The sequence below is a fragment of the Columba livia genome, chromosome 13, assembly GCF_036013475.1.
Source record: "Columba livia isolate bColLiv1 breed racing homer chromosome 13, bColLiv1.pat.W.v2, whole genome shotgun sequence".
Classification (NCBI taxonomy): Eukaryota; Metazoa; Chordata; class Aves; order Columbiformes; family Columbidae; genus Columba; species Columba livia.
Window position 1 is genome coordinate 12,037,911 of NC_088614.1, and position 13,214 is coordinate 12,051,124.

At 44.6% G+C, this 13,214-nt stretch overlaps 1 protein-coding gene across 15 annotated transcripts in view; it reads left to right on the forward strand.

The window, feature by feature from the left end:
• Positions 1–13,214, forward strand: part of PLEKHG4 (pleckstrin homology and RhoGEF domain containing G4) — a 95,520-nt gene that overhangs the window by 49,094 nt on the left and 33,212 nt on the right. For all 15 annotated transcript variants that reach the window (XR_010465967.1, XM_065029050.1, XM_065029054.1 and 12 more), the window contains 2 exons: positions 1,739–1,837; positions 2,862–3,010. Coding sequence is in view for 14 of the 15 variants with exons in the window: in XM_065029050.1 (XP_064885122.1) it covers positions 1,739–1,837; positions 2,862–3,010 (248 nt within the window). In the remaining variant the exon portion in view is untranslated. The remainder of the gene's footprint in view (positions 1–1,738; positions 1,838–2,861; positions 3,011–13,214) is intronic.

Here is a 13,214-nt window from a genome sequence, read left to right on the forward strand (position 1 = left end):
CCTGGCAGAGGGTGCTGCAAGCACTGGTGAGTGCTGCAGCCACCAGTGCAGCACATGCTGATCTGTGGCAGGACTGCAGGTATTGCTGGGTGTGCAGCAGGGTATGTGCAGACTGCCAGAAGTCTGTAAAAGTAGCATCTGTGGTGCCAAAACCCAGCTCTGTGTACAGTTGTGCTGTGGAGGGAGCATAAGTCCTGTGGATCATGTGCTTGCTGAATCTTTAAAAGCTGTATTGAGACATGATTTGGCACGCTGAGACCAGACAGGATTAAATCTCTGTAAATCTGTGCACAAATTGGCTGTCTTCATGTTGAGCTCGATTTGCTCACCCTGCTGGATGACAGAAACGTCACCTTTGCTTCCAGAAGATTCCATGATCTTTTGGCTGTGATCTCTCTGCCCGGAGTGCTGCGTGGCACACTGTGCAGAATTTGAAGCTGGTTAAGATATCCTTGATAATTGTTTGTGGTGCTGGTGACAAGCTTCAGCAGCTAGGCTCAGCGCATGCCAAATGTAAACTTCTCTTTTCCGACTTATTTTAGAGCCTGTTTTTTAAACTTGCATCTAAAAGTGCCAGTATGAACCTGTGCCGAGGCAGTAAGTGTATAGAAGACTAATCTTGGTGCCTGGGATTGACTTTGAAGTTTATTTGGCCGTGAGTGAGCAGAGAGGCTTTTCAAGAGGTTATGTTTTAGTTTTCTGGACAGAGTTGGAGAAAATCTTGAAAGCTTTGGTGCTCTGTCCTTGCAGAAGGAGAATTCTTGAAGGAAGGAGCATGATGGCAGGACACTTCTTGTTTGCGTCTTGCATTTTAACATACAGAACATTACCAAAGGGAACTAGTTGGGATTGCCTGTTTATGGGATGTGCTGTGTGTGGGAATAACCCATATGCTCAACCCCTTTAGATTTGCAGCTATGTGTCAAACAGCATTTATTTCCTGTCTCCGTGATCTCACCTGCATCCTGCCTGCTAATCTGTCACTGCTGGGGCTGTTCCAGCATTCCAGGGAGGGAGTTCAGTTCAGTAAAGATTCAAACAGATGCTTTTTTTTGTTTTGTTTTGTTTTGAGCATGGTTGTTTTGGAATAGCTGCTTCTCCCTTCTCTGATTTAGGCTTTATATCACTGACTTCTTAAAAGTACTGTCTCATGAACCTCTGTGGAATGTCAGGGGTTATTTTTTAGTATATTTTTTGTTCTTCGCCCCTGCTCTGAAAAGAGGAGCCATTTCAGATTTGTCAGTAGTTGAAGTTGCTTAATTGTAGAAGCTTTCTGGTTTCCTAATCTTTAATTTACACTACTTTTGATATGAAGAAAAATTATTTAATATAGAGAGATTCCAAGTACTTGTTCTTTGTTTTGTTCCTCCAAAATTCATGCACAGTGATTCATCTTAGTGGGAAGTTACAAGAAACACTAATAGTAGAAGAATGTGGAACATAAGTGTACAGATTTTTTTTATGATTATTTTTTGTCTCTAAAGTGTTTTCCATACAAACCATAGGTATGCAAGTTTATAAGGGCTGCATAGAGGCCTTGATGGAGAGTGATGTATCTGAAGCCCCTGATGGGCCTCTCTTTGCTGATTCAGCCTCACCAAATGGTATAATTGAAGCCTGGGGTAACGTGTTTGATCCTGTCTTGATTTCTGTACTTTTAACCTCCTGCAAGCTGAAAAGACAGCTTTTCTGTAAACCATGTGACAACAATCTCCACCTTGGTCCTTTCTTCTTGTAGAAGCTGGAACATTTGCTACAAGGATGCCAAGGTGCTTGTGCCTTTCTCCAGGGAGCCATTCATAAAGTGGAATCTGGAAAATTACCAGAAAAAGCTGAGGTAAGTGTGTCCCTCACCTTGTGCAGCTGTAGCTTTCGATTTGCAAGCTGTAGTAGCAGGTTATTCCAAGTGCTGTGTGTCACTGTGGAGCTGTTGGGGCAGCGGGACTCATCGAAGCTGAACTAAATGAAGTGATGGGGACTCCACTGGAGATAGAATCTAGTTCTGTGATCCCTCAGCAGCACTCCAGAGATCTGCTCTTCAGCTGTGCTTATTGCTGCTGGGTGCTTGCTCCAGCCTTGGCGTGCATTCTTGGCAGCTCCACTGCTCTGTAGCTGGTACCAGCTTTGGTGTCTCTAGCACTGAGCAGCTGCCTCAGGCTGTGCCACACCTGGTTGGCTTGAATGTCCTGGAATAAAGTTAGGTGATAATATAGATGATGGTGTTCACAAGGCCAAGGCTGTGCTGTGGTTCCAGCTTTGCTGCTTCCAAAACAGAAATTTGAAAGTGGGCAAGAGGAGAAAGGTACAAAGGCTGAGCCAGTGTTGTTGCAAACACGTTATATCCCCTGCCCTCAAGAAGCTGCTGTACACCTGACAGAGTAGGAAATTGCTGCCAGCTCTGCATTGTCACAGCAGTAGAACGATGGAAGGTACAATGGTGGCTTCTCTGGCCTTCCTGCATATGTGTGTTTCTATAAACACACATGTGCATCTCATCCCACAGCTTGGAGCTGTGCAGGTCCAGGCTCTAAGAGCAGTCAGAGCTAGCTGAGCGTGGAAAATGAGGCCAGAAAGCTCATTCTCTCTGTGCCTGGCAAATGCAGTATGGACAGTGACAGGAACTGGGTTTCAGTTTTAGCCTGGTGGGGAAAGTATCAGGAGCATAAGGAGAACTCTTGATCACTTTGGACTTGGCAGGCTTGAGAGAAACAGCTGTGGGAACCAACCTCCCTCTTTCCTAGGGTGGACCAGGCTGGGATGTGGCTTGTGTGTGTGTTTTGGGCTGGGTACTGGTTTTTGCCCGTTCCCTCATTCCCTATCAGTTGCAGTAACTCCTCATCTTGCTCTTGTGATCCCTCCAGGGAGCAGCTGTGCTGCTGAGGAGTTACAGGCAGTTGATGAAGAACATTCTTGAAGATGCACGGCTGGTCAGGCTGCAGCTGGAGGGTGGAGCACTCCTGGCCAGGCTGAGGAAGGAGGAGTCTTGTGTCACCCTCACTCATGACTACAGGTGAGCCCCAAGAGTGGGAGGAGATGGAGATGAGCAAAAAGCAAGCCCTGGGAGTCTCGGTGAGATGACCCATCATTGGTGCAGTCTAGAGAGCAGCTTTGTGTAGCAAGGACTTTTGTTGGAAACAGCAAAGGTGAAAAGTGTAATGAATTTTAATCTTATCTTCTTCTGCTCTTCCCCAGTCCAGAAACTTGTCTGGGTGGATTCAATTAAATGGTTTAAAGTTCTTTTTCCAAGCTGGATCAGACTTATCTTCTGTATTGGAGAGAGGCCTGATGTTTTGTGCGCCTCTAAAACACAAGTCTGTCTTGATGATACTAATGATGAATATTTAAATCCAAGGCATTATCACTGTATGATTTACCAAGGCACTCCTTATGCAAGGGGATTTCCAAGGACCTTAACTGTGAGGAATGCTTTCTGGCTGAAGCGAGCTCTGATCTTTTCACACATTGGTACGGTTTACACAAACAAATATTCACTGTCCATTTACAAAATCGGTATGAGAAGCGGGGACTGAGAGGCCAGCTGTTTGAAATCCCCAGGGCATTGCACAACTCCTGTTTGTACTGTTAAAACACCTGAAGCCTATCAGCGTGTGAAGGCCTCTGTGCTATGCACTGTGCAAACAGCAAGTTAGAAAGAGCAGCCGCTGCACCCTGGAGCTTCCAGCCCAAGTGTGAGATAAATGCTGGCATGTGGGTGCAGATGAGGGTGTAGCGGATGGCAGGGTGGCGTGGAATGGCTCCGCACATCTGCAGCCTTGTGCTCTGGTTAAACTCACTATTGCCATCACAAGCTGGGAGGTTTTAAGGGAGGGAATGGAGAGAAGATAACAAAATGGCTTGCAGGGAATCTCACCCAAACACTGGGAAAAGAACAACATTTATCTTTGAAAATTCAGCCAGTGGATGATAGTGCAAGTTGCTACGTGTCGCTGGGAGATGGGGGCATGGGGCTCAGCATTTTGGTGCTGAGAGGGGAATGTGGCAATAGGTGTAAGCATGTCTTTACTGTGCTTGCTGCAGAGACAATTTCCTTGCTGAACTGGCAAAGTATTCTTGATGCACTTTTAGGTAGAATTAGTACAGTGTTGCGTGTTCATTCTGACATGATGTGAGGAGCATAGATAATGTGGGTGGCTATGTTTTGGTTTGTTTCTTTATTTTAAACAACACACAACAACTTAAGAATCTTGGGAGAATGTACATGCTTTTTATGTTTATGTTTAGTTTTGTTTTTAAGCTAAGCATGTGTTCTTGTGCAGGGAAATGATCAACTCTGAAACCTGATCTGACAGAGGCCCTAAGGACAATTTACTTCTTTGATTACCTTAGCAAGGGTAGGGACAGGGGGTACACACATAAATCTTTGATTGTGCAGTGTTTGAGTGCATGCTGAGGCTGTATTAAATTCAGGTGATTTATTTCCTGCTAGTATGAATGAAGAGTGTGTGCAACAGGTCAAATATATGTGGCGCTCTCTAGCCTGAGAAGTGTGAATGAACATAGTAGGAGAAAGTTAGTCCTCTTGTAGCCTGTGGTGCAGTTGTAGAAACTTAAAATCCATGTATTGAGGAAATGCCTGCTTGTCACTTAACTTGGGGCAGAGGACTAAAGAAACTCTTCCCTGTTCTAGAATCCTTTTAAACAGGGAAAAAGCTCTACCACTTGGCCAGAGAATTTTGTATGAGGCACTATTGGTTACAGATCCTCCGTGGCTCTGTATTTGCTCCTTCTCTCCAAACTGGTGTGCAAATATTAAAGGTTCTGAGTTGTGCTAACCCTGTAAAGGCTCCTGTGGTTATGATTTTTCAAAGGCTTCTTTAACTAATAGGATCAAATGAGGATAGGGACAAAATATTGTAGCTGGCCTACTGAGCTAGCATGGAATGGCTATTGATATATGTGGGTCCAGTATTAGATTTCTGGCGACATGTGAAAGTGGAACAGGATTGATTGTGCCCCAGGGCCTGTTGTATTGCTTTTCTGAACTTTGAATTGTAAAATTTTGATCAATGCTTAACAGTGTTTAATTTCACACCCGTTCCCCCAATACCTGAAATCAAATTACTTACAAAAGCAAGTCAAGTGGTTTTATTCTTCTGAGCCACTTTTTGGCTCTTCTGTTAATTACATGTCCTATTGTTTTAATTTTTTTCTCTCTCTTGTGCAACAGCCTTATCAAGCAGAGGGTCATGACTGCAAATACTACTTAGGCAAAGTTGTGAGGCCAGCTGTGAACAGGTAACTGCCAAAATGTGCAAGAATTGCACATAAGTAGAGGCAAAAATTGTAAGTGCGCAAGTTTTCTGGACTCTTAGTTCCTGTTAGTTAAAATATGCCAACCAGAACTGCAGAGCTAAAGGTAAAAACAAGTGATTTTTCTCTAAAGGCACAAAGAGGACATGCCCAGCTGCACCATCACCTTGGGATTAAACAAACGAGATTGACTTGCTTCTTTGCAGAGGACGTGTTTTGCCAATCTAATGGTTTACTTTTTTGCTAGTTTGTGGCTTCACATGGCAAAAAGAATACCGGGAGGTGGTAAGAATAGAGATGGACAAACCCATCTGAAAACGCTTGACTGCTGGTTAGAGGCAGTATGCTAAAACAGGCGAGGCATCAGGCTTGTGCTCTGAGCAGTCAGATGTTATCTGCCAAATACCTTTCTGGAGCATTTAGCAAACAAGACTTGCTTTAGTCTTTCTTTAGTAATGAAACTCTTCCCTTGGGGTAGCTTTTGGCATGTTTCCATGCTCTGCCCTCCTGGGGAACTGAGATGCCCTTTGGAGCATTTCAGGACACAGAGCAGTGGGATCTCATTACTGCTCAGGTCTGAGCCAGTCTTCGTGAGGAATTGCTAAGCCAGCGACAGTTCCTTTCCTGCAGAAATTGAACTAATCTCATCAGAGATGTGGTCATGAAGGAGAGATGAGTTGTGGGACATCCCTTTGTTTTTCGGACAGATCTTTAAGGGCCTTCAGGAGTCCCTCCTGGATGTTCCCATCCTGAGAGATGCTGTAGCACCACAGCAGTGCCTTTGACTGGTAACTCTACTCACTATCTGCTCCCAATGTGAGCTGACCTTTCTCCACCAAGTACCACTGTAAAAGATCGCCTTGTCTATCCTGCTGCTTATCCACAAAGGGAAAAAAAAAAGACTTCTCCAAGCAGTCTTTCTGGATCTCAGCCTTTTCCTGGTTTAGAAATGAGGATCTCTGTTACCGGAATGCTCATCCTGCCATCAGCCCACCACAGGAATTGGCTAAGGGGATGTTGTGTGCTTGGTTGGTGCCACACTGCCCTCCCACCTCCAGGAAGACCAGGCTGGATTTGGCCTAGATTTGGCATGGGTGTGCTACTGACAAGCCAGTATCTTTGTGGCATCTTTAAGTGCTGTGGTGATATCTTCAGCACAAGCTGGCCACCTAAAGGTGCAGGTAGACTGCTGAAGGTGGCATTGCCACTTATTCATTGGTGGTGGAGCTGGCTGGCTCTAAAACCAGCACGTTTGCCGTCACACCGTCTGCTGTGCTGAAAACTCAGTGCTGCTCCAGATCTGTTAGCTGAAAACTTCCAGGTTTTGCTGTCCCAGCCTTTCTGGGGATTGAAATGCAGAGATATTAGCCAAGCTGAAGTTCCTATTGGGAAGTGTGGACAAATGCCATGGAGACATCCATTGCTGTGATGCTATTGATACTTATTTTTACATGTTTGGACAGGAAGTGTTTAATAAACACTATCTTTTTAATAAGTTACATAGAATTGGCTAGCAGGTGCATCTTTGGCTTCTGGATATCTAGTGTATTGATTAACCAACCTGTGGCTTGCAGGCAACTCAGCCAGTTCTGGGATGTGGACTAATGCATTGCTTATTTTGTGGTGGATTTCAAAGACTTCTCCAGGCTTATGATGGCAGTGGCAGAGAAGCTGCCAGAAGCCAGGTAGCAGCAGTGGGAGCTCTTAGTAAAGTGAGGCAGTTGCGTGGGGCTGGGCAGCAAGGCAGGGAGACTTAACCTGGTCGTTAGCCAGACATTTTCCAGTGTTGCTCTCATTATTGCTGCTCTTCTAGCATAGCCAAGAACTGGGAACGCTTGCCTAGACAAAGTGTCCAGTGATGCCTTTTGTCCTGTAGATACGCTATGAGTCAGAGGTGGAATAAAGAAGGTATAAACATATTAATATAATGATGCTTTATGCTAGTTTAACCAGAATACACCCAGTGCATGCTCTACCAGTGAACGTGCGTTCTCAGTGTGGCACGGGAGTGAGATTGCATCATGCTCTGCATGTTGGTGGGCAGGATAGCCACAAAGCTAGATGTGAGAGCTGAAAGAAAGAGAAGAACCTCAGGTGGTGAAGGAATGACCAGGTTGGGTGCTGGGCTCTGGGCAACATGGAGCCACAAAAAGCATCATCTCTCCCTCCTCAGCTCCTCATCTGAAAAGAATTTGTGCTTGCAAGCTGTGAAAAAGCAGCTTATAAATAGATGGAGGAGTGAATTCTCCTTTTGTTTGCAGAAGGCAGTATAGTTAGTCTCTGCACTTTGAGGGTGGAGTGGCTGCAGCCAAGAGCCGGTTTTGTGAGCTGGCTATTTTTAGTGTGACTTGGTGATCTGTTTGGAAGCCCTGGGTGGGGACTGAGCTGAGCAGGGGTAATGGGCAGTGTGGAGCAGACTTCCTGAGCAGCAGCTGCCAGGTTCCTGATGCTGGACCTGACTCAGTTACAGCAACAAAGAGGATGATCTCAAAGCCAACAGCCCCTGCAGCTCTTGAGTCTGGCTTCTACATGCACTATTGAGGCACTAGACCTGCTTGAAGCTGTGGCAGCTAACGTAGAGATCTCTGCTGTTGATGAAGCACTAGGTTATAGCTGTAGGAGCTCATATTTGTGGATCTTTAGCAAGACTCCTGTTACTAACAACTCCTGGGATGCTCCAAGGCAGGCACATGCCGCTCTGCAAAGTGTTGTGCGAGTTCCTTTTGACAGAACTAAACTTGGATAATGTACAAGCTCTCGGGCTCCATGAGGGCCTGCTGAGGGACTGCACAAGCCTCCTCTGAAGCTCTGTCTGTCTGGGGTCTAGGCAGAGACACTAAGCTGGTCTTCCAAAACATGGGACAAGGGTAGAGGGGATACAGGTGTCTGGTGTGTAAGTCTCAGTCTGGGGAGATTGGGATGGCTGGCCTTCTTGATTTCGAAGACAAAAGGTGTGTGCCTGCAAGCCGACAGCTGCTGTCATATGCTGGTGGTCATGGCCAGGCAATCTACATCGGGAAACAGCTCCTGGAGGTATTATTGCCTTCTGCCACCCCTTACTGCTTTAGAGACGTTTGTTTCTGTCTGTGCTGTGGCAAGTTTGATAGTCACTACTCTGTGCATTGTATGTGCTTCAAAACATGGCAGTGCTTGTGTCCCTTTCATTGATGTAATTTTCCTGGTTTGCTTAACTAGTGCTTGCTCATCTTCTTGCCTCTCTAGGAGCTTTGGGAACCTCTCATACTATGAAACGTGGTCTGCGAGATGCATCTGCCATTGATAGGTGTCCTTTGCTTGTTTCTTCTGTGGACCTAATCCTAAAACCTTCATATCTTTCTTAGGACAAGATCCTAATATACTTTGAAATGAATGAAAAACTGTGCTTAAATCCTGGCCTCAAAGATTTGCAGCTTTCTACTGCGAGATGTCTCTGTGCTGTTGCTGGTGACACAGAAGATGCTGACGAGCACTAAACCTTTGGCCTTCAGCAGTCGCAGTGTTCTTCCATGGTCTTATTTGTTTGTCAGGTGGAGGGAGGAGCACACGGCGACATTTCTATCCAAACACATACCGTGCTGCTTGGTATGCATTGTCGTTACAGTCTAACCTGTTCCCTCTGTTTGCGTGGTGGTTTTAGCCCGGTGAAAAGCACTTATGCTCACATTAAACAAACGTTGTTGCTCTGCACATAAAGGACCGTGGAGCTGTTGTCATTATGAGTGTATGAAGTGCTGTGTGGAACCAGTTGTGGCATTTGCAGAGAGGTAAAAGATTGAAGAGCTCTGTCTAGGTAAGTTTTCATTGTTCTTTTAGGCTTTTAATGAGATGATCCCCCTTAGATCCCCTTTTGCTGTTTATTTTCTACTGTCTTATATCCTAAATCTTCCTGGAATCAGTGGGAATTTACCCAGAAGACTCCAGTTTTGCTTGTTCTTGTTTGCAATGTTTGGCATGCCAACAGGGCATTAGGTAATTAGTGACATGCTGTGTTTTTATCTGTTTAAAAATATTATGGAAAAAATTTCAACAAGTTTCCAGTATAGGATGTTAGCTGAACCGCGTGAAGTTCCTGGCTCAGCCCAGACCATCCCACAAGCACCGTGTTTTATATGCCTGAGTAGGGCTACATGTTTCTGTTCCTGGGGTAGTTAACAGCATAGTCCCTGCTATTATATGTATCATAAACATTGGGAGTGTGCAAAAGGAGGATGTATCACGGAAATAGGTATGTGGCTTTAAATGGCAATGGGTATATATTTGAGCAGGGCATCTTGAAACCCCGGTGGTGCTAACTCCAGCACTAGTGCAGTCGACCTAGATAACAAGTATAAATATAAATAGGTTAATGTGTATGGGAAAAGGTTGGGAGGTAGGAGCTTTTTATGACTGGTAGAAAACCACAGCTTGATGCTTGGTGTTTCCACATCCTCAGGCTCCTCTGCGGCATGAGCTTTCCCCACAAGTAGGCTACTTCTTGGTTTGGGATTTCTTATAGTGTTTTTTCCAGTCAGTTTTCTGGATCTTACCAGGATTTAAAGTCAACCAGAGTCTGAACACAGTTTTATTGTAACTGAATGCAAGCCAGGCTGGTGAAAGAATTAAAGGTCGCAGCTTGGGGACCACACTTGGACACTTGTTTAACTGTATGCATCAATTCCTTTGCTTTTAAAAGGGAATCCAGGCTATTTTTCTGCTAAAAAACATGTTTAAATTAACTGTGCTCCAGAGAAAGTTCTCTTAGCAATTATGGTCTGTGATGTGTTGTATTAATTGGATGGGTTGCTCCCAGTGTGTGTGCTTGTCAGGTAATGCGGGGAGAAGGGATTCAGTCAGGTCTGTGATCTCGGCCAGATCCACTGTTCCCATCATGAATGGCAGGAATCCCACAGCCAACCCCAAACTTGGTATTTGACCTCTGTGCTTTTCTAAGGACACTTTGAGGTTCTAAAAACTGTACACAGTTTCTCAAATACTTCTATTAGATAATTAAAAGTACTGTGGCTATTTTTGTGCTGCGGAGAATAATTACAGTTTATTTAGCAATGTCTGCATTAGCTTTGCCATGGCCAGTTTGAATTTAAGCTCAGCTTCATGTGAAGTTCTCAGCTTGACGAACAGGTGCTTGCATTTGAGGTCGACCTTCTTTATGGGATTATTACACATACAGCAGTTGGGCAGGTTACTACCAAAATGCATTCATGGCCAAGAAAGTCTGTAATGCGTTTCTCTTCCAGTGAAACAGCCCTCAGGCACACAGGACTCTCCCTGCAAAGCTGGACAGATTTCTTTCTGAAGCATTGCTTAGGATGTGTAAATGATTTGTAGCCAAGGCATCAGCAGAAATGATCTGGGTGATGTCCTTGGATCAAGCCAGCCTGTAAATCTCTTAGTTGCCAGATCTTATTCCTTTTCTGCCAAAACCTGTGGAGACATCCACAAGTGAAGTTCAGCACCAGGGGTGGAAGACTAGGTGAGGCTAATGTTGTAACATCTGACTTTGTTTCTCCTAAATCATAGAATGATCAGGGATAGCTGGTTTTCCAAGGCAAATTATCTGGAATATATTTGCCTAAACCCCATTGAATATGTTAGCAAAAGGCTGTGTGTCTAGTGTTCCTTCGACCTGCAGGTTTTTGCTTTTTTACAATGGACCCAGGTTAGTCAGAGGATGAGCTCTGGTTTTAATCTTCACTTTAGCTGTTCCTCCTGCTGTTGGCTAGCGCAGTTTTTCAAAGGGCAGACAGTAAGTTGCAAAATAGTAATGGTTCTGCTGCTTCCCTCCCTGTGTTCTTCTGTCTATGTCTTGCCAGCATGGGCAGACAGGGCTCCTGCAGCACCTGCTTTTGCAGGCCTGCTGGGTACCTCTTCTGTGGTTGTTTATTTTTGAAAACAAATGAGGGATTTTGCTTTGGAAACTAAAGTGTAACTCTCCAAAGCTAGCTTTTTTTTTTGAAAGATGGATTCAGACAGAAATGGTCTTTCTAAATTATAGGTTTAAAATTACCCTACCATTATGCAACTGCTTGGCACTGCTCCAGAAAACTGAAGATGTTTGGAACCTTTTCCACTGAAACGATAATTGCCCAATGAAAACAGGATTTGAGGAAACATAAACTGACATCAAGCTACTCCTTTTTGCTATAAATTATATTGACTCTGCACTATTGCAAAATTACTTTGGATGATTTGACCATGGAAGAATGTAGTGAAAGACGCTTATTACCCCACTCACATGTGCAGGGAAACTGCAATGCATCCGAACAAATCTAAACTTAGATGAGAGTTTCCACTGACTTCAAACAACTCTCTGCTTTTCTTCCTCAGAGTTGCACAGGCCTCTATTAAAATATCTTTAAAGTGCTTAACAACCAGGTGTTTTCCTTTCGTGTGGCAAGATGGAAGTCACCTTTTCTACAACCAAATTTTCAATATTTGGTTTGTTTACTTTAAGCTGCTTTGAAAGCAATGAAGAACAGGAATGAAAAACTCCCAAGGCTGACTCAAAAGAGAGTTGTTTATGCAAAGTATCATTTTCCCATGAAACTCCCTCTTGCAGGATATCGTTGAGTTTACTAGTGTACTACAAATGCTTTAGGAAGAAATTTTAAAGATGAGTATCAACAAATGGATGGGAGTGCATGGGTAGGTAAACAGATGTCCAGAGACTTGGAAAAAATGCTCTTAATTACCCAATGGATACTTTTTGTGACCCTTGGAAGTGCCAAAGTGAATTGGAAAAACAAACTTTCCCATGGACTGTGAGTGGTTTCTTTGTTTGACTTGGTTTGCCCACCTACTTTATACTACGGGGTGGAAAGGGTTATATTTTCCTCTGTGTAAGAGAGAAAAAGATGAATGTTAGTCAGGGAGCCTGTCGGGCTGGTAAAAGTGACCTGTCAGGAGCTGACAATATATGAATGGAGTTACCTTGGAGATGCAACACAAGACCAACAACTAGACATTGGGGCTTTAATGAATGCCTGCCAAGTGAGGCAGAATGTGTGAAAACAGCATGGCTGGACCTTGAACCAAAGGGCTGAGGTGCTGGGATGCTGGAGGGACTTGGCAGAGCAGGAGGGATGGTATAAGGCCACACCTGGAATCTCTCTGGGGCTCTGAGCCTGGAGGGGCTGTTTGGAAGCTTATTTTTTCCTGGGCAGCTTGTGTGCAAACCACTGGCAGGACCAAGAGAAGGGGCAGCCTTAGGGCATAGAGCTGTGCCCTGATAAGTGCATTAATACCCTGCTGCAAGCATTCACAGAAAACAAGATTACTTAAACCACAAGAGTAAGGGTTTTTATGATATATGCCATAAACAGCCCAACATTAAATGAAAACACAAACTAATTTCCAGCCCTCTTACCTGAAATACATTCTCTGTCCAGTCCCTGATTACAGTATAAGCTCCCAAATGCATCCTAGACTCACTCTAGGTAAGTCTGAGGTGCCTGAGGGAAGGTTTTCCATGTGTGCATTCAGTACCAAGATGCCATTTTTAGAGCCATTGAATCAGCTGAGATAGAGGGAAGGTGACTGGGCATCTGTAGGCGTGTATAGCTGCTGCATTATTTGCTGGGACACGGATCACATCTGATGGTGCAGAGGGCTGAATGCTCACTGCTAAACTGGGGACTCTAGCTTGGTTCTTCCCTACCGCTTTCTGCAAATGCAATGAAGGCTTGGTCTAATTGGCATCTTCAGAGTCTAGCTCTTTATTTTCTAGTAGTACCAATAATCTGGGATAGTTCCTTTTGTGGAGGGAACATGAGTGGGGCCAGAAGAGCACTGTTGTTTGGGGTGGATTATTTTCAGTCCTTGAACTCAGCAGCAAGCTGTTCACCTGAGCCCCTGTTCTCTTCCTGAAGTGGGCTCCTCTGGGCTCAGTGGGTGGGCCAGCAGGAGTATTTTATTGCTGTGGTTTTGAACCTTACTTTTCCTGGAGT